Genomic DNA, 21286 nt, shown 5'->3' with positions numbered 1-21286 from the left:
AACACAAATCCACACAGTTTCATCTGTATCGCACATTTCAAGATCCCATTGTCACAAGCAACAATTATGCACGCAGAAGAACAACAGAACTTTTTCTGTTCTTTAAATAACAGCTGAGAAATAAATAAGTTTCTAATACCTCCATGTTTTTTTTAAGGAAAATAATTAATTGTTTTACTTGCCCTTGCCAGAAGTAAAACGCAAATAGGCTAAAACAGGTACAAAAAATTGTCTGTACAACTTCAAATCACCACTAACTATTAAGCTAAAGAATAAAAAAACCTCTGGAAAAAAAAAACACTGATGCATGTTATGTTAGATAACAGAACAATGAAATATCTAAAGCTTGTGTTACCCATAGAGCTTATTTCAGGCATCTAACACAAAACCCACTGACTGAAATATTTACTTTGCGTCAAGGGAGCTGAAGGTCCAAAATGTCTACTTTTCTGGTTGCAGGACTCATTCCTGCATTACACAATACACCAACTCTACATATATTTAATGGTAAGATTCACAAAGTTTCCTTCACAGAAGAGTCCTGCATTATGACTGTTCCAAGGTGGAAGAGCAATAACAGCCTTTTCCACACTGAACTGTGAGACTATTTAACATCAGATTTGTAAAGAATGTGCCAATTTGGAGACAGTTCGTTGGACATCTACCATCTGGGTATCCCACAGGACAGATTTTCTTTACCGGAGCAGAACATATTCTTAAGTTAATAAACTGGTAAAAAAAAAAGAAGAAAAAAAAAGGGGTGCACAGTGGTGTAGTATCTAGCACTGCAAAAGGGGCCCAGGTTCGATCCCCGATCTGTGTGATTTTGCATTCTCCCCGTAGCAGCGTGGGTTCCCTCCAGGTTCCCGGCTTCCTCCCACAGCCCAAAAACATGCAGCGCCCAATGTCAGCTGGCAGCAGCTCCAGTACGCCCAGACCCTAAATACGATAAGTAGTTTGGATAATGGAATGGTAAAATATGAGATGTCACTCACAGCTCAATGCCTGTTAAAAGTACAGCACCTGTTACTTTCCTTACGTGTAGGTGGTTGGTTCGATGGGAACCTGGTTTCAACCTGTTAAACTCCAAAGACACGGCCTGTCCTTGATTCTATTATTTGAAATGTGACTTCTTAAAATGTTATGGGAACATTTGCTATGTGCTATGTTCAGTTAAATGTGATGAATTCTGGACTAAAGAGAGTAAGTCAGACAGAAAGACTGATGGACTGAAAAAGAGATGAAGACTGACGGGAGGGAAAAGATTGAGAGATGCAAATAAAGAGGGATAGAGGCACATGGATAAAGGGCATACAGGTGATTAGGACAAGAAATGCACAGGACAAAGAAGATGGCAAGAGAGGATAACACTGATAACGGAAAGGGAGGAAGAGTAAGAAGAGCAATAGCGAGACCAAAAACAAAACGCATGGGTGGAATGAAATAACGCCAAAGAGACAAAAATAAAGAGAGTTAAGAAAAGATAGCGATGGAAGGAGGGACTGAAAAGAAAGATAGCCTCACTCTATCTATCTTTTCAGTCCCTCCTACTATCACAGGGACAGAGAAAGACATCGGCAAAGACGATGCAAAAACAGGACAAGCAAAAAAAGGATGCAGACAGATAGAGACAGTGACAAAGACAGACAAATTGAAACAGACGATTCGCAATGAGCCCATGTCTGCACCACTCCTCCTCCCATGCTGCCCCCCATCATCCCATCTCCTCCCATCCCTCCATTTTGTCATCCTCCTCTGTCTGATGCCGTTCCAACACCTCTGGGCTTCAGCCTCACATCCGCCATCCAGCCCGCTAATGTTCCTCTGCAGCAGCGTAATCGCCCACCAAGAACAAATATAATCGACCTAAAATAAAGAGAAAACCAAAACAAAGACGGCCGCGGTGGAGCCTCGTCTCGTGTGGCTGAATGTGCCTCAAACAGCTGGTTAGAATCTCGGAGAAACACACATGTATTAATACTTTAAGTTCTGTTTCAAGCCGCAATTTGGGTGATTTTTATTCCTTAGTGTATTGCTGTTTAAATAATCCTTAAATGCTGTTTGATGAATCGAAAACCAGTAAAATCAGGGTTGAGATGATCAGCCTGCTCCTCTATTGTCTGAGCTACCATTTTGTGGACTACTTTTTTCATTGCTTCTTGTGACACTTCAAAAGCCCAATCTTCCCTTTCAGGCAGAATCTTGAATTTAAAGGCTGGGGCTCTTTGATAAAAACTAGTCCATAAAATGTGTCATTTGACTTACTATCAGGCTAAAGGGTTTATATAGCTACTGTCTAAGGTGTGGTGAAAAGAGAAAGAAGACTTAATAATCATTCACGGCACATACCTTACGACTATAGAAATGATGAAAGAAAGAAAAATGGCAGCTTGAGAGATAACTTTAAACCCAGACTACTTTCTCGCCTCCACACACCTGGTTAATGTGTGCCTAAAAGTCACAGGAAGGGCACTCCACTCCAGTTCTGACCCTTAGAGGGATGAAGATGCAGTTTAGTTACAGCAAAGCGTTAACATAACTAGTGCCATGCAAGGAAGAATGTGACTGATGAGAAACAAGTCCTGTTGACTTTATATTCTCTCTTTACATTGGAAAAACCGTAGCAACTTACAGTTCTTGTGGAAATGCTCCTGGCTATGGTATGATGCTTCAAACAAACACACTTTCACCCAAAAGGCCGCTGTTTGGGTGAATTTTGTTGGAAAGACTTTCTGCGAATTCTTCCAGAGAGTTGGCTTGGATTGGTTTACAACTTGCCTTCGGGTTAAGGAGACAACTCAAGTTTGAAGTGCATGTTCACTTTATCCCTGAAGACTCAAAGTGCCAACAGAAAGGACCTTAGACTTGTCACAGTCCTGGAGTCTATTAGGCCTCAGTCAACTCCAGAAGGTTTTTAATTGGATTTAACTGCTGGCTCCGGTTGCTCTGGGAGAATCAGTTTGGTATTTTCAAGAGATTTACCTCCACATGCCGCAGCTCATGTACATTAGAGAATACCAAGCCATTAGAGGCTTATAGTCTTGTCACGGCAGGTCTAATTTATATTATATATATTTAAAGATAAACTCTGTGAATTAGTTCCCATGCCAAAGAGAACCCTTATATCACACCATGATATTCACTTTGAAATCTGTCGAGTCTCAAAACAATAATTCTGCATTTTAGTTAAGACGTTTAGCAAGACTAACATAATCCATAGAGCGGTTTCAAGAAAGGAGTCCAACTATGTATACAGTGGAGAAGGAAACATGCAGAGAAAAAAGCCCAAACTTAAGAGATCAAATTGGACAAAACTAAAATGCATGGTATGATTTTAAATATTTTCCTGTAGAGATTGGAATCCGACAGAAAGGAATACTAAAAGTCAATGAAGGCAGCAGAGTCTCCTTAGACTAAACAGCAGTGGAGATTATACTATTCTGAATGACTGATTACTAGAATATTAGACATAATGCTTTATAATATTTCTGTCAATGCAGCTGTTAATATGACCTGAACGTACGAACAGTCTGAGCCAACGTGTCGCTGTCGTAACTTCAAATCCAATCTGAAGACCTGAAATGTGTTTAGCAGTTCCAAAGGTGCCCTCTTTGTAATATATGTGGGATGTATTACTCACTGCTCAAGTTCACTCAATCCTGAGAGATAATTCATCATTCAGTTCCAGCAAAAAAAAATTGACATCTGATAGTAAATAGTAAATGCTGCTCTTGTGCTGTCATTAGCCTTTGCGTCGGCGTCGCTGAGACTCATATACACAAATTATTTTGCACCTGCTGAATAACACTTTGATTCCAATACAGCCCAATTGAAAAATGGTGTAGCCATTGCTGTGTGCCATTGAGATGCCCATTTTTATCTTCAGGCTACGGGCAGGGATAGTAATGATTTATATATATCAGAGCTAAAAGGCTAACAGCTCAGAGTAGTAAACAAGAGGACGCGTTAAGCCAGGAGGCCATTCTTGTAAGTAAACATGACCGAGCTTGTCCGGTCATGATTACCAGTGTTTCCCCTAGGTTTACAGCTTCAGGGGGAGGCGGTGAGGGTCGTCCACGACGACACCGACAATGACACAAACACCGAAAGCATAGCTTTTTCTGTAAATAACATCATTTTGTGACTCCATCTGTGCTTTTATAAATAACAGGATAAAGAATATTACTATGACTTATAATTAAACCAGATTGCCCCACCAGACCAAAAGAATGAAAAAAAGTTGCAATCTCTTAGAACAATAAAAATAAAGTTCTATCCGTGCAAAAAATAAATTATATGTAGTTACTACTAAAGAGCTCATTTTGGAAAACTAAAAGCAAATTGCAAAACAAAACAGAACAAGTAGATGTGTGAGCATCAGGTTGTATCAGTGTTAGTGACTCAGTGAGCTGCTTTCCTCTACACATCTTTTTAAAACGCGGTTGTAGACTTGATACGGACGCTCTCAGTTCATGCTCTATAATGAGGTGATTTCTTTTCCAGTTTTGAGAGACGGAACAGCAGAAAAGACAGACTTCACAGAGATTGGCTTTTGGCAAAACGCCAAAAATCACCAAGTCGCACATGCGCAACGTAACTTGTTAACAACGTACTGTGAACATTTACCCGAAAGTACAAGCATTTCTCCATGTATTTATTAATGACTTAGTTTTATGTCCGTGTACTTTGTAATGTGTGAAGCCAGCAGCTCATTGTTGGAACAAGACACGAGCACTTTGGCTCGTTTCACTCGGAGCAGGAGAGCTGCTCTGGGTTCAGAGAGCTGCTCCGGTGCTCCTTGTAGGAGGGCTACTGATGCCATCTTCTACTGGGGAGCATTTAAAATATATAGTTGTCTGCTTTTCACAGGACATATTTGTCTACACTCTCTGCCCGCTCCTAGGTGCTCAGCGCTCACCTGTGTGCGCGCACGTGTCTTTGCGCATCGGGACGGAACAACGCCGCAGAGGAGAGAAGAAATGTTTACGCGCGAGCACGTCGAGACAGAAATGACAAGCTGTCGTGTAGATCCCATTAATAAAGTACGGCCGTTTAGTTTGTTTAATAACTGAACAAGGTGTAGAGCTGTTCTATAGGAAAGACGACCTTAAATGACATTTTGTGATCTGGCGATATAGAGAAAATTACAAGGGGGTGGTTTTTTTTTTCAGGGGGGCGCCCCCTAATATAATGGTAGGGGAAACACTGATTACCTGCAAGACTGCTGCCCCCTTGAACAACACAAAGTGCATTTAACCTGGAAATGGACTTTTTACAAACACATCAGAACAGAAAGAGAGGACTCCACACTCCAAACGGTCTGCTTGTCATGATGGTAATAAAACCCCTGCTCAGTAACAACGTGTCCGCTTGTGGTAGCGAGTCGGTTGCTAGTCAGGTTGACCAATCAGCCAGCCAGTTGACCCTCTGAACAGCATGACAAACACAGAGCACGAAAGACCATCATTCAGATCCACAGGGTGTTTCAACCAGAAGCAGCTCCGTGTTCAAGGAATCCATTAGTGTGCTGGTTGGTGTGTGGTTTCAGACCCCAGTGAGACAATGAAATATAATCCACAAATTATTTGGGCGGATATTGAAGTAAACTGCAACTTGACTGGTTGGCGGAGGCATATTCGAGTACACTAGTATAAGTTTTTTTTTTTTCTTTACCAAAGTCTTTGACTGATCAAACGGTTTGAACTGAGTAAACTAACCAAGCAGCCAGTCACTGAATAAACCAGGAAGCTTAAAGGCAGCCAGTGGATCGAGCGAGCCAATATGGCCTTCGCTCGACCAGTGGGCCATTTAGTTGGTCAGGCAAACAGTCAGTTGTGGCAACAACATAGCAAGATTATCTGGAGCATGTGATGTATGTGTTTACACCTCTTTCTCTCTCTCGCTCTGTCAGACTGTTTTCCTCCCTCGCTCGCCCCTCTCGCTCTCCTGTGTGATTGTTTCTCCGCCCGAGTGCCTCTCTGTCTGCATCTCTCTGCCTCCTGCAGTCTGACTCACTCACTCACTCCCCTTCTCCTCGGAGAGTGGGCGACTGTGTGCACTAAACGTCTGGACTCTCCACAGTTTCACACAGCTGAAAAGCATCGGCGTGTGACTCACAAATTCATTGATCTGCTGATTCATTCATTAAATTCTCCAAAGGTGTTACAACCAAGCAGCATTTAAATTACTAAAATACAGTAAAAATTGTGGAAAGAGATCTATCCAAACAGAAAAAAATACTGTTAAGTTTATGTAATTCCATAAAACCTGTAACCTCAAAAAACCTTGCCGTCACTTTTTCGCGCAAAGATTCTGTTAATTACTACACTTCAGAAAGTCAATAATAAACACATCTATGTTATTCTGTGAGCCTGTACGCATATCACAAGGTATAGAAGCTCAGTCAATGTATATTAGTACCTGAAAAGTCCAAGTAAAGCCGGGCTGTTTTGTTTTCTAAAGGAGAGATATGGTATATTTTTCTTATTGTCAACAAATCCCATGAAAAGACTTGATCAAGTATTGTGTGTGTGTGTGTGTGTGTGTGTGTGTGTGTGTGTGTGTGTGTGCGTGTGCGTGTGCGTGTGTGCGTGTGCGTGCGTGTGTATCATAGGCTTATAGTATGTCTTCTAGCTCTGTGCAGTGGTGGAGGAAGTACTGAAGTTTACTACTTAAGTAAATGTACAAGTAACCAGGAAAATAAAAGTAAAAGTACTACATCAACAATCCTACTTAAGTAAAAAGTACTTACTTTTAAATTTACTTTAAGTATCGAAAGTGAAAGTACTCACACAATGGGTTGTCTCTCAATGTCTCAGGCTGTACCATTTTGATAAAGAATGCAGATACAGCTCCTGGTAATACTTATGCCTCTACAGAAGTCACTACTAGTAATAATTATAAGCAACAACATGTGTTTATTGGAAAGGTTGGTGTACTTATTGTGCTTACCTCTATCTTACAATTCTGCAGATGACAAGTTATCTACAAGGGATTATCTGCAAAGCAAGCAACTCCTTTTTTTTGAGGTATTCAGGAAAGGCATTGAAACCTCCACGAGTCATTCGTTGGGCCTTTGAATCTAACATGTTTTTTTAATGGGGTGGCTCATATCCAAAGGCTCAGATATTTTTGTGTAGGCAACATTTTGGAGAAACTGTGTTCATAAAATGTAATGAATAACAACACATATTGTAGAAATGTAGTGGAGTAAAAGTACAGATAATAGCTGCAAAATATAACAGAGTAAAAGTAAAAAGTATGCACTATTATTTTTAAGTACAGATACGTAAAATTGATTTAAGTACAGTAACAAAGTAAAAATACTTTTGTACATTCCACCACTGGCTCTGTGCCATAAAGCTCCATTAAAAACACATCACTAAGACACACTGTTGAACTGGGTGACAAAATCATGAATATCAAATATTTGTGAGGCGTTTCTAAAGATTTACTTTAGTCAGTAAGAACCAAACCTTTGGAACTATAGTGTTTTCTGGTGCTTACAGGATTAAGTCCAGCGTGGTGATCCGTTGAAAAATGTGAATGTTTGGTGAATGTATACCAAGGAAGGGGTGTCTAACAAAAAGTGCAAGTCTTTATTAGACCTGTCAGAGCCAATATCTTTAGAGCTTGACCCATGTTAGCGACAAGAAATGTCAAGTTTGACCATTTTGTTTTTAATTCAAGTCAACTTTATGTCCGTGCCACACTAAATCCCTTGACTGAACATTTAACCCATGAATCGTTATGTTGCTTAAATAATGTGCCAGAGCTGGATGAGACTATCTATCTAACGATGTCCAATATCTGGACAAATACCGGCTCAGGACCGTCCAGCTTTGGATTTGAAACCCCAGTTGATGAAAGTTAAGCATCAAACTCTGAGCAGAATAAATAATAAGGCTTTGAGGAGCCAAGGCCTTTTTATTGCTCATGTGTAATGTAATATCATTTCAAAAAAGTATGTGTGTCCCACAGTAGATCACACAGGGCGTGAATTTTGGATGTGTGATTGATTCGGAAACATCATAATTGCATTGCATTTCCCTCTGAGATTCTGTATTTTGTTACACTTTATTGCCCATTCAATGCACAGTCTAGACTAGACTAATTGAGTGTCTATGGTGTTGATTCAGACTATTAACCATCTGTGCCTCTTCCTCTTTCCCTCTTCTCATCCCTCTTTTTTCTGCAGGAGTTTGTAGGACTATTAGGATGCTGAGTATCTTTCCTCCTCATCACTGTTCTCCACCCTGCTCCCCATGACCTGAGAGCGCTACCACAGTGGGAGGAACGTAAAAAACTGAAAGAGAGAGGAAGAGGAGGGCAGAAGGCCAGGGAAAGAAGGAAAAGAGCACACGTTTTATTTTGTCGTTGTTTGTTTTCCCTTTCCGAAATGGCGGCGACGGAGGCCAGCGCGGCGCCGGTAGTCCAGGAAGACGGGAAAACTCCAGAGAGCAAGCCAGCAGAGGCCGAGCAGCAGGCTAAAGACGCCAACACCAAGTCAGAGACTGTCAACAGTGAAGTTATCGATAAAGATGGCACTGCTGTCAACAGCGAGGTTGTTGATAACAAAGAGACAGTGAATAACGACACAGCGGCGGCGACAGGTGCAGAGGAAGGAGAAGCAGCACCGAGCGAGGAGGCGGCTCCTCAGAGTTCGGAAAGCGCCTCCTCTGCTGAGCCCAAGACCTCGTTCTTGGACTCCTTCCTCAACAAGAGCGGCCTGGGGAAAGTGATGGGAGGAAGGAAGAAGAGGGAGCAGAGCACAGCCACTGGGGGAGGAGAGGAGAATGCCACTGATGGAGGCGAGAAAGAGGGAGAGAAAGAAGGCGAGGAGGGTGCAGCAGCCGAGGGCGGAACAGAGGGAGGAGCAGAAGGAGAGGCAGCGATAGAGAAAGCTCCAGAAAATGGAGAGAAGGAAGAGGAGAAGAAAACAGAGAAGGGAAAACCTGTAGAGGCGAAGTCCACAGTTCGAGATTTAATTCGGAAGCCGGTGGCGAGGATCTTCTCCCATCGCAGCACCGAGAAGAAGGACGGCGGTGCCACAGAACCCCAGAAACAAGTAAAGGTGCGATCCAAGTCCCTGGACCGGCTGGAAGATCCTGAAGCACTTAACGCCACTACAGACTCCACCATAGAGGGTGGGGCAGCAGGAGGAGCAGAAGGAGGTGCAGAGGGAGTCGCAGAGGATGAACAGAAAGCATCGTCCTCCTCGGCAGCCACCAAGCACATGAAACGCTGGCACTCCTTCAAGAAGCTCATGGCTCAGAAGGCTCACAAAAAAAGCGGCGGAGGAGTTGAAGACGTGAAGGAGGATGAAGCTGAAGGAGGAGAAGGAGGCGGAGACTCCTCCACACTGGATTCCAAAGAGTCGGGCCAGAAGAGGTGGAAGCTGAAACGCTCCTGGACCTTCCAGGGCATGAAGAGGGACCCATCCATGGTCGGCATCAGTGGTAAAGCTAAGGGTTCCGACAAAGACTCTACTGACAACGCAAAGCCAGAGGAGGCGGCGGCGGGAGTAGAGGAGGCAGGAGAAGAGGTGAAGGCTGAGGGAGGAGCAGAGGAGGATAAGGCAGAGGGAGGGGAGGAAAAGGCTGAGGGAGGAGAAGAGGAGAAGGCAGCAACAGCGGGAGGTGTGACGGTGACGCAACACGCCAACGAGATCTGGACCTCCTTCAAGAAGCGCGTTATCCCCAAGTCCAAGCGCGCCAACACGGAGTGCGCCCCCAGTGGGGAGGAGGATGCAACTACAGCTGCCGCCACAGGTTAGATGACAGAAATTGTGACACACAAAAAATTAAACACATCATCTGTGAATTGTAAGCAGTTTCACCAAAGACATCTTTCCCCTCTGAACTTTTTCTAATGTCCTTCAAACAAGTGATATCAACATGGTCATTCAAGCATTGAAGCTCTGACACCGTGTGCACACACATGTCGTGTCTGTTCCTGTCCAGGGAGCACAGGCAGCAGTTAGTGGTTTGCTAACTCTGGGAATAATGTAATTGAACATTGTCCCAAATAAAATATTCAGCATCTCATGTGAAATTCTCGTCACAGTCAACAGTAAAGATTCAATTTAGCTGCATCTCTACTCTCTGGCTGCAGAAAAAAATGGTACAAAAATACAGAACCCTAGACATTGAGACCCAAAAGGAGCTAAAAGGAGAGTAAATATTGGACTTGTGTTCATCAGTTGGTCACAATCTTCTTCATATCAATAAGCCAGTGACAGGTGGTGGCTGTATGGCAGTTTATCTAGACTTATGTATTTCCTCGTAGGGCTCACAAATGAATTACAGCAGGCTTAAATTTAGTTACAGCTATACTTGAAAAATTATAAACTCAACTATCATATAATTTACGTTAATCCTTTGTGATCCATCATTCAGATGATCTTTCAGAGGTAATCAATACAAAACTCATTAGCCAAAAGGAAGCTTTAACCCTGAATCCTCTTCTTCCCTGCAGGTGAGGATGGAGCGGCAGAAGAAAGCAAAGACGGAAAATCAGCCAAGGCCAAGCGCTCACATTTTGGCCGTGCAGTTTCCCTGAAGAACTTCATCCTCCGAAAGGGCAAGTCCACTAGTGTGGACATGGGTGAGGGTGCCAAGGAGGAGGAAGAGGTGGCTGCCGATGGAGGAGAGGGAGAAGAAGCCATGGAGGAAACGGCTGCGGATGGGGAAGTTGTCACAGTGGCCACGGAGACCAATGAAAAAGATGTAGCGGAGGATGAGAAGAAGACGCCGGCAGTGGAGAATGGAGAGGAGGTGGCTAAGGAGGTGGAGAAGACGCCCGTTGATGCTCCCGTGACCAATGGGGAGAACGGCTGCTCCAACGGCACGGGGGAAGAGAACGCCGAACACAATCATCAGGAGGAGGAGAAGACGACGGGGGGCAGCCCCGTGAAGAAGAGCAAAGAGGCGGGAGGAGCGAAAGAGGAGAGCAACGCCAAGATCATCAATGCCACAGCCGTGAACAGCGGTGAGTTAGAGCACGCCGACCGGGACTCTGATGAGACACAAAACAGCAGCTGCTGCAGCAGCAAAGAAGGAGATACTAACAACAGACAACAACAACAAGCGCCAGCACTAACAAGCGGTAGCAGTAAACAAACTAAAGCCAGCCGTCAAGAACTTGAGCTAGCACTAGCTGTCAGCAGAGAGGAGGAGGCGGAAGAGGAGGAGGAGGAGGAGGGAGGAGAAGTACGGGGGGCGGAGTCTCCACAAAACGGAGGTTGTCACGATAGTGCAGAGTCACGTGACCAGGGAGAGAGGGAAGGTGAGGAGGAAAGTGAGGAGGAGGAGATGAGGAAGAGGGATCTTCGTGAGGCAGCGGTGGCCATTGTTCAGAATGTGATGTCAGCCGCAGCTGACCAATTAGAGAGGGAGCTGTGCGTCGACAACGGAATGAATGGGTGTTACGAAGCTGACATTTGATACCAAAAACATGCACACACGATAACACAAACAAACACTTATGCACAGGTTAACTCATGCATGTGGAAATACACTGTTCATGTCCATACTTAAATTGTGCCAAATTTAAATTCACAAATATTAGCACAGGCTCTTGCTGGTAAAAAACACTTAAACACCTTTTCCCCATAAGAGTGAGGATAATGAGATCAACATGTCTGTGGCTAAATAGATGCGCTGGAGTCAGGATGTGGTAAACCTAGCTTAGCACAGAGAGTGGAAGCAGAAGAAATCAGCTACCTTTAGCTTTGTCCAAAGTAAAATACAAAATACACCGACCAACATCTATTAAGTTCACTAAGGCCCAATTACAAATGCTAAAACCTTCTCCAGAGACGAGAATCCTTTTGAGGAACTCGTTACGTTTCAACCACAGGTCTAGGGCCTATCTTATGTTCTGTGGACCTTTTCTTTCTAGCGGCTTACAGAATCATTTGAAAAAAGAAAAATAGACCACGTGGCGGTGCTGGAACTTGGAGATTATTTTATCTTTATCAATTCTGATCGATTTTGTTTTAAAGCCCAAAATAATAACCTTCTAATACATTACATTCAACATGCATCAGTAAATATAATGCAGCAGGCACACTGATTCAGGCGGCAGAGTGTGTTTACCCGTGCAACGAGATGTTTGCCTAATATTTGCAGGTCTTACGTCCGCTATAGAAACTCAGACAGCAATGTGCTGGGGAACCTGTTTGTTCCTTAAAATGTAGTCCCAGGACCAAGATTACCTAGAAATTCTTGGTGGAAATGTGGCTTAGTGCACTTTGGGGATCTTGGGATGTGTAACTTTGGACAAGCTAGCTGTTTCCCCCGCATCTAGTCTTTGTGCTAAGCTACGCTAACCACATCCTTACTGGAGCTCCATACTTAATACACCGGATTCAAATTGAAAAAGCTTATTTTCTCTTTTATATATATATATATATATATATATATATATATATATATATATATATAGAGAGAGAGAGAGAGAGAGAGAGAGAGAGAGAGAGAGAGAGAGAGAGAAAGAGAGAGAGATAGAGATCTAAAAATCTATATATCTCTTTATATATCTATATATACCTATAGATATATATTACCCAAACATATACAAAAAATCATATAGGCATGTGAACTTTACCTGGGTGATTGCATGACACAACAAAAATGCAGCATTTTGATGGAATCGTAGCTGTTCAATAAGGTTCACCTGTAAATACCCAGCATGCGTTCGATCGACGAGAGAAAGAGAGTTGGAAGGAGAACGAAGCATCCCATTGACTTTGGTGCCGGTTAATTTCATTATCATGTCAACTTGATGAACAGCCAAACAACTTATTACAAGGACTCAGATGGCACAGCAGATTGGCAGAGCAGCTATGGTTGGAGGCTGACTGTTCATGAACTTCTATGCTAATCTGTTTCACTGTGACATGGCACTCTGTCACAGTGCAAGCTAACTACAGCGCCCCCAAACCAGTGCAGGAACGTGTTTGATTCTCCGCTTTTATTGTGTTCTGGATTTAGCATTGATGTTAGGAAATACAAGGATGGAGATGCAATGTTTACATCTTCTGACATTTTCAGCTTTTTTGGCATTTTTTTTTAATTATTTTTTTTCAAAGCACTTTTCCAGCAAAGCTTCACTTCTTTTTGTACTGTTTTACACATTCCCACCTGGTAGCCGAAGTTTGAATGCCGCTGGACACTCAGCAGAAGGAAGTAAAGTGTCTGTGAACCAGAAGGTGCTCTGTTCCCTCCTCCATTATTTATCGTCCCAGCTTCCCTCTCCATTCAAGTGCAGTGTGGGGCTCTATGTCCAGCGACCCACCTCGCTGTGATCCCATGCAGCCCGGCAGATGTTTGTGGAGAGCACCGCGGCTCCTGCTTCTGCTGCTATGACATTTACTAGAAGCCTCTTTGAAGCGCAAACTCTTTCACTAGATTGGAACTCCATTGAACACCGAGCATTTGGTTTTGAACTCCAATTGATCTGCAGTATTGGGCTGTATGAATTCAGTTGAATAGCTGACTCAACAGATGAGCTATGTTTGACGTGACAATTGTAAGTCATTTTGCTTGCAATAAGAACGCGTAACAGACCGCTTCTGCTGGATTGGTCAAACAAACATAGGAGCTTAAACCAGGAGACTGACATGAGATCAGTTTCAAATTACGTTAGTGACGTTTTCCTTACTAATATTGTTTTGTTGTCTAAACAGCAACCTTTTCACTCTAACGGCTTAGCATTAAGTGATAGGCTAAACACCGTTTCACAACGTTAACTCTGGAAAATTTAATACATGCAGAAACCTAAAATGCAAAACGACACGCAAAAGATCAGTAAATGACGGGCTGTTTATAAGCCTTCCCCAGAGATGGTGATGTATCAGATATATTTTTCTCAAATGTAGTTTTATACATCTCAACTGTAACTAAGCCTTTCCCGTCTTGTGGGGTGCTAGCTTTGGGAATATCTTCCCATTTTCAATTTACAAGCATCATCGGACTCAAGATGGTAGCATGACTGTCTAATTAGTTGTTTGATAGTTTGATGGTGTGCTTTACAACTATTGAGTTGGATTTTGTCAATCAACAGACTTTTGTTTCCCCAGGCACATTTGTAGCACCACGTTATTTATATTAGCTTTTTTTTAAATGAATTGAGACAAAAAATATTACTTACTACTACTACTTTCTTTACATATGTATATGTCCATATGCAAGTATTCTCCCACTGTATGTCCAAAACTGTTGCTAACCTGTTATAGTTACTTCAAAACATTTTAATTAAACTGGGCAAGTTTTCTTTCTTTCTAGTAGTCTTCCATGCTAACGCTGAATGAACCCAGGCGGCAACACCAAAAATGATAATTGTCTCAGGAACATTTTGCAAGATAAACAAGCTATCTGCTGACAATTTTACTACAAATGCTCAAACTGAGTGTGTGTTAAACATCTGAGTCGCCAGGAAAGATTTAGTCAGTGCACGTTTTTGCAAACCACATCAGTGTTGGAGTCAAGAACAGCTAAACCACGACCAAATAATGACCAGGACCAGTGTTTCAAGTCAAGACCAAATCAGTGTGACTATGTGATAGAAATTAGAAAAAAGATCATGGTTTGCATGCAATACCTCAATTTAACAATTTATTGAACCTTCATCAACCTTCCTTGATGGCTTTCTTTTGAGGAGTTATGAGAAGACATTTCGTTACACAATGTTGTGTAGCACAGCCCGATGTAGCATTACGTTACGTAGCACAACATTCGTCGTTCAATACACATAGCACAGTATACATAAATCAACAATAATTAAAAGGTGTAATATCAACGTTTACATTTGATAACCACGGGACATAAACAGTAGTCTTTTGCTTGTTACAAAACTGTTGTTACATTGTTAGCTTATTATTTTAACACTGAATATTACCATTTCTCTAACCTCCATCAAAAAGTCGTGCTTCCCAAACCAAACCAATCGTTTCACAGCTTTAACCACATGGCATTGTGCGTTTCTGCCAGTACGAACAAATCCCATGGTTCGCAGAAACGTCTAATACAAAAATATTTTCTGTTCACTCAGTTGGTGATTATGTTTATGTTTTAGTACAAATGATGCTCAGCATTCTTGCCTTCAAATTAGTACAATCACCAGCTTACAAAAAATAGAAGCTGCAAAACCTTCTTTTATTAGGCTAGAGTAATGAATTTAACGGTTTTGTCATTTCAATGAAAGAATCTTAAGAAAGGCAGAAACTTATCATTGATCCTGAAGGCACCTTACTTGGAGTTAATGAACATGGAAAAAGTGTGACCTTGTGTAGCCTATAATGGGTAAAAACCACCAAAAGGTTCACAACTAACTTGGCAATAAAGGGTTCTGATTCTGATTGCGGACCCTCGGCCTTTGCATTTTGGCCTCCCTCCTCAATCCTCCAGCTGATAGGCAGCTAGCTGCTAGCTCTAACTAGCTCTAACTTAGGGAGTTAGCTCTCTGTTTGCTGTGGAAACGAAAAGCTGGTTTAGCAGACATCAATAGAGTTGAGTCCATCAACGGATTAGTGGGCAAAATCAAAGTGTCACGGAGCCTCTTCAACAAGCTAGATTAACTAGCCTTCTCTCTGGGCCTCTCTGGGGGAAGCAAACGGAAAGACGTGAACATAGGCAGATCAGACAATGGCCAGGTTATTTGATTTCAGGGAAAAACCTTCTCTCTATGGTAAAAGAGTCTGTTAGGGAAATGAGAGACAGACAGCCTCTCTTCCTTTTGGTTATCAAACGATGATGATGATGATCATCCACTCCTCTCATGAAACTGTTTGTTGTTGTTGTTTGCTTTGTGCACATCCTTAACAAAGAAATAACTTAAACTAATCCAACACTAGACCAACATCTGTACTAAACTACTAATAGCACATATAACCCTTTTCATGACTGTTTATTATTATCCTTTTTTCAAGACCTATTTTTTAATACATTTTTCAATCTCTTCTGTTATCATTTACCAGACAAAAAGGCGGGAAACGTGTGAGGCCACACAAAGAGGATTAAAACTGCCCGGGATTCGCTGAGCAAGGAGCTCTGAGCCCCCTCGCCCCACCCCTCAACTCCTCCTCCTTCCTTCCTCTCCTCCTACTCTCTCCCTTCATCTCTCCTCCTTCCTCCCAAATAAACGGAGTAATCATGTGTTAACAGAACACCATGGTGAGAAAGAGAGAGAGAGAGAGAGAGAGAGAGAGAGATTGAGAGAATGAGAAAATGCAATTCATGTAGATGACAAGTGAAATTAATAATTACTCAGAAAGCAATAATTCAAGCCCTTCGTTTTGTCCCTCTATCTATCCATCCATTCATTCCCTCCGTCCGATACATGCAAACATACATACATACAAACATGTACATCCAGTGTTTTTATTATTTTCTTTGCTTGTCTGTGAGATTTTATATTGTCTACGAGAGAAAAGAAAAAAGCAGAAATGTAAAAAAAAAGAAAATCGAGACACCCCCCTCGCCTACCTCCCCCCCACCTATTTCCCCCGCTGCCCTATTTTCCAAATCTTCAAGCTACTTAACTCTGCTCTCTGTCTCTACCGACTCCTGATTGGTGGATTTAAAGAAGAAAAAAAAGAAAAAAAGAAGACTGTTAGTTTTGTATTGATGGCCATTTTGGTTTGTAGTCCCCATCATACCCTCTTTGCCCCTCCCCCATCTGCCCCAGTAGATAATTGACAGTACAGCAGGACCATGTTGCTACAGTATATAAACTGCCCTAAAGACTGCCACCTCCCAACCAACACTGCAATGTCTTCAGCTATGTGTTCAATGTTTTTAGACTGTTAAATTGTGTACATGAATTAAAAAAAAAACACACACAAAAAAACACCATCAAATATTAAAGTCAAAATGTTTTTTTTTTCTGTTTGGTTTGAATTCTCTTTATTCTTTGTTTAATTTTTTAAAAACACATCTTCTCACTGTTACCGCAGTCTGGCGATATGCGGTAATAAAAAAAAGATAATAATAATGATGATGTTTTGTTGGTCAAAGTTTTCACATGTCCGCTAGCAAATTGTCAAGAAAAAAAATAGTACAATAAAGACTAAAATCTAACAACTAAACTGCCAGTTGTTGTGAGGTTTTCTATTTGTATCTTGATAATGAAAGTGTTGTGTGGGAGTTTGAGGGACAGGGCAGAGCGGAGGGATGTTCATTAATCTGTGAATCGATGATCTCATCCTTTACGTAATAGGCAGACTAATACAAGAGTTCTTTGTATTTAAGTAGATCTGCATGTATTATGTGGTAGCAGGCTGCTGCTGTTTCATGTAGACAGGCGTGGACAAATATGCCCGCACACCACCACTTACACTGTGTTTATACTTGCACACATTCAGATACACCTCTACGTTTGATCGATAATTACTGAATTTAAGTTATTGTAGTTGATAATAAAGAACATGCAACTAGGTTACATGTCACAGTCGAGCTACAACCATGTTTTCTGTGTGAGCCGCCTTGACGACACATGGCTGCTCACGGCTGCTCTTCATGGTTCGATCAAGGCCCCTTTGTTCCAATGAAGGAAAATCATTGATCTACCAATCTGTGATCAGGACATTTATAGGGTCACCAGAACGGAAGGGTGCTAGATGGTTATCAAGATATAGAAATGTATATTTAGGATTTGAAAAGTGTCGATGAGCCAGCAAGGTTTGTTGCAGAATCTGCCTCGCACTTTCAGGAACTGCTTCATTTCCAACCCAGTTTCAAAGCAGTTGTGGAACGGTCACACAATTGAGACCTAGAGGCAGGTGGACGTGGACTCAAATCTTCCACAAAGACCACTGACGGTGACAGGATCCAACATATAGGACATTCATCCGCGAGACCGACGTTCAAGGCTGCGCGTCGTTGCTGTGAAATTATTTAGAAAGATGAGAGTCTTCTGCCTTCCACCTTGGACACTATTGATTCACACAATCCCAATCATTCCAAATGGACAGGCGCATGGCTGCTATTTGCAATCAGCTGTTCGAAAAAAAGCCTGACAATTGTGTCCGAGGTGGAAGGCGAAAGTGACACAAGTATTTCCACCTGATTGACGGGGGGAAGAAAAGGAGGCTTGGGCTGCAAGGCGGGGAATGTTTTGTCTCCTGAGGTAAGTAAGGTAAGCTACAAAATATATAACACAAATTGTATGATATTTAAGTTCATGCATCAAAAAGAATGACAGACTCGGAGGAGGAGGACAGGCCTGATGAGAGATGAGACTGGATGGCACTATTGGACAAACCTCCATGAGTGGGATGTGAAGAAGCAAGGGTGAAAGGGACATCCATCAGGTAATTTGTATCATAATTGTATTAGAAGTGTACCAGATAGTTTGAAGCTTCCTTCATAGCGTAGTCCATTCTAAAATTGTGCAGCTTCTTTTTGTTGCTTGTGTTATTGGTGTTTTTTAGAATCATACTTCAATACATTTCAGACTCCAGTGATCCAAACATTTGCAATAATGCCAGAGCGTTGTGAGGTCCAAAAGTCAACTTTGATTAAAAGAAGATAGATAGAATGATTTCAAAAACTGTCAACATGTTTTTTAATTGAACTTTTATCTAAATCTGTTTCATATTCTGCTTCAATCCATATTTGTTGGCCTTTCAAAAACAACATTTTCACTGCAGTCAAAACAAAGTTTGCTCCCTGCTCTCCTCCTGTATAAAATGTCTGGTCCGGCAGCAATATAATAGAACCATGAATTACATTTCTAAAACAACAATAACATGAATCACACCTTTCTCTTTTGTGTGTATTTCCTTCAACAATAGACAACAGAGAAAAGTTGAAAAGAAGGAAGAACATTTGCTGCCGGCCAATGGAGGTTACAAGCTCAATGAAAGGAGGAGGAAATTTTCATTATTTTATAAAATTATCATAGGAATAAATAATTCAAATTGATAATCCATAGTCAATAGCGACATTGTTGGTTTGCTTTGCAAAAAAAATGTTTTATCAAAATGCATGAGGTTGCTCGTGGTGTTTGGTATTTGCAAACAGCACTGTGTCTGTTAGTGAATCAGATATCTGTAAAACATATTTACTTTGTTAAGTTTTGGCTCTGTAGACTTCAGAATCTCTGAACTCATGTCAATTAACCTGAAATTATTTTATGTTTTATTTGACATTCATGCAATTTAATCCAAATTCAAACTCGTTTAAACAACTTGCAAGTGTAAAGAGTGGAAATGTACAGCGAAATTGTACTTTATATGGTAATTTGATGTATTTCTATGTAAATTGGTAGTTTAGTTTAGTGATTATGTACATTTTGCAGAGTTAAGTCTTGGTAAAATAGAGACAGATTGTAGTCAAGTACATTTTTATCTTTATACAAATTTCCCAAATGTTGCCTCAGAGGGCTAACTGATCTGTACAATAGGCAGCATCCTCTGTGATGGGACCCTCACATCAGATACGAGGAAGTTCGTAGCATGTGAGATGAGAGATGATTTATAACAATGAACATTTATGAAGTGTTTTCTGATAATATTGCCTAAAGGAAACATATACAAGCTGACCAAAACCTTGTGGAACTCTGTGATAAATAATTCATCGTTCATTAGTCAGGAAGGCGGACATCTGGTTTATGTTCAGTGTAAGAAATGGACACGTTTCATGTGAGAAAGGCTTTTGGTTGTTTTGACTTTTTTGCATTTATAAAAATATATAGGTGAATGGAAATGTTGATCATGTTCTTGACAATCTAATTTCAATGAAATAAGATTTCATTTTATTTTACCAGCATTATAAACGTATATGTTCGTTGTATTCATGTCAAAGGTAGAATTGTGTGGACATTCTACTATCAGTATGTAGGGGAACGAAATTATAATAAAAGTTTAAAGTTCTAATAAAATTATGATCTAATGTTCTTCAATGCTACGATAGAAAGACCAAAAAAAATAAAAAATACAAAGGCAGTAAATTGCAGGTATAGCCTTAAGTTGCGTAAAGTGCAATGAATGAAAAGGAAAAATGTACCAAATAAAAGAGCTTAAACAATTTTTATATATGTCAAGTTAAGAGGAATGTCTGAACTTTAAGCAATCACTTTTCCTCCAAACTTCATTCCCTCACAGTCAGTGGCCCTCGGAGGGTCGGCAGGCCACATGTTGAGACTCCCATTAGCAATAATAACACATGTCTAGTCGTCTGCTAAGTGCGTAGAGACAATAATTCCCTACTGTCGGTTGAAATTGGCAGCATACTGTCTTGCTGTCGGGCCAAATCTTTGGGATTATGTTATTACAGCCGTAATGCCAGAGTAGAGTAGCTGCACGCATGTACACGCACACACACGCATGCACGTACACGCATGCACGTACACGCACGCACGTACACGCACACACACACACACACACACACACACAAACTAAAACAACCTCCAGATATCTGATGCTTTGTGGGATATAAAAACGACGTAATGGCCAGAGTGGGTCAGTTTTGACTGTGTGGGAATGAACAGCAATGAAACCCAGACCAACACAGAGCGCTCCCCCCCTTCTCTCCCTTCCCCCCGTCAACTGGAAGCAGCTTTGAATGGCAGATGGAGAACATGTTGGGTTACACTCGTCTTTAGATATGTCTTTCATTGGGTTACAGTTGAGGTCAAAGACATGAAGGGGGGGGGGGGGGGTAGAGAACGAGAGAGAGAGAGAGAGAGAGAGAGAGAGAGAGAGAGAGAGAGAGAGAGAGAGAGAGAGAGGCCTAACAGATGGATTACATCTCAGGATTATAACATAAAGACAACAGCTGCTAAATATACACCTACTGTGCTGGGTTGCAATACCAGTCTTCATTCTGTATACTTCAGATGAAATGAAATTAGCAGATTTAAATACGTGAAGCGATTAGTAAAGTACTGACTGGCGTTTTAGGCGAGCTGCTGTCATTAGATCATATTGTCCGCAGGAGGATTTGGGCTCAAGTGTAAAGACATCTTAAGCACAGGGATGATGTTAGTGCAACATTTATTACACTGCACAGTAAGAAAAGTGGACTGGAGGCCCAACATATGGTGAATTAGCTCCTCGTTACGCTGTGGGCGACTTCAAACAACGTGTAAAGCGTAGCAATAGATGCATGTTGTGCAGCCCAAATTGTAATATATAGAATTTTTACCCCAAAATGCAGATTGCAGCCATAACAAGCGCCCCTCTGGGATTCTACATTTCCATTTGACCAGGCTGTTCATTTATAACATCGCCCTATCAGGGGGTTTATGGACACGCTGTCAAGTCATGTGGAAGGAACCAGTT

At 41.6% G+C, this 21286-nt stretch overlaps 1 protein-coding gene across 1 annotated transcript in view; it reads left to right on the top strand.

The window, feature by feature from the left end:
* Positions 1–17104, top strand: part of si:ch211-137a8.4 (uncharacterized) — a 34867-nt gene extending 17763 nt beyond the window's left edge. Inside the window, exons 2-4 of the mRNA XM_068584852.1 lie at positions 8198–9770; positions 10477–10989; positions 15980–17104. Of these exons, the coding sequence (XP_068440953.1) occupies positions 8399–9770; positions 10477–10989; positions 15980–16002 (1908 nt within the window). The 5' untranslated portion in view covers positions 8198–8398 and the 3' untranslated portion in view covers positions 16003–17104. The remainder of the gene's footprint in view (positions 1–8197; positions 9771–10476; positions 10990–15979) is intronic.
* The last annotated feature ends 4182 nt before the right edge of the window (positions 17105–21286 follow it).

The sequence above is a fragment of the Clinocottus analis genome, unplaced genomic scaffold (assembly GCF_023055335.1).
Source record: "Clinocottus analis isolate CAN_PGR_092001 unplaced genomic scaffold, fCliAna1.0.p SCAF_2, whole genome shotgun sequence".
Classification (NCBI taxonomy): domain Eukaryota; kingdom Metazoa; phylum Chordata; class Actinopteri; order Perciformes; family Cottidae; genus Clinocottus; species Clinocottus analis.
This window is presented reverse-complemented; position numbering and strand designations above follow the sequence as displayed.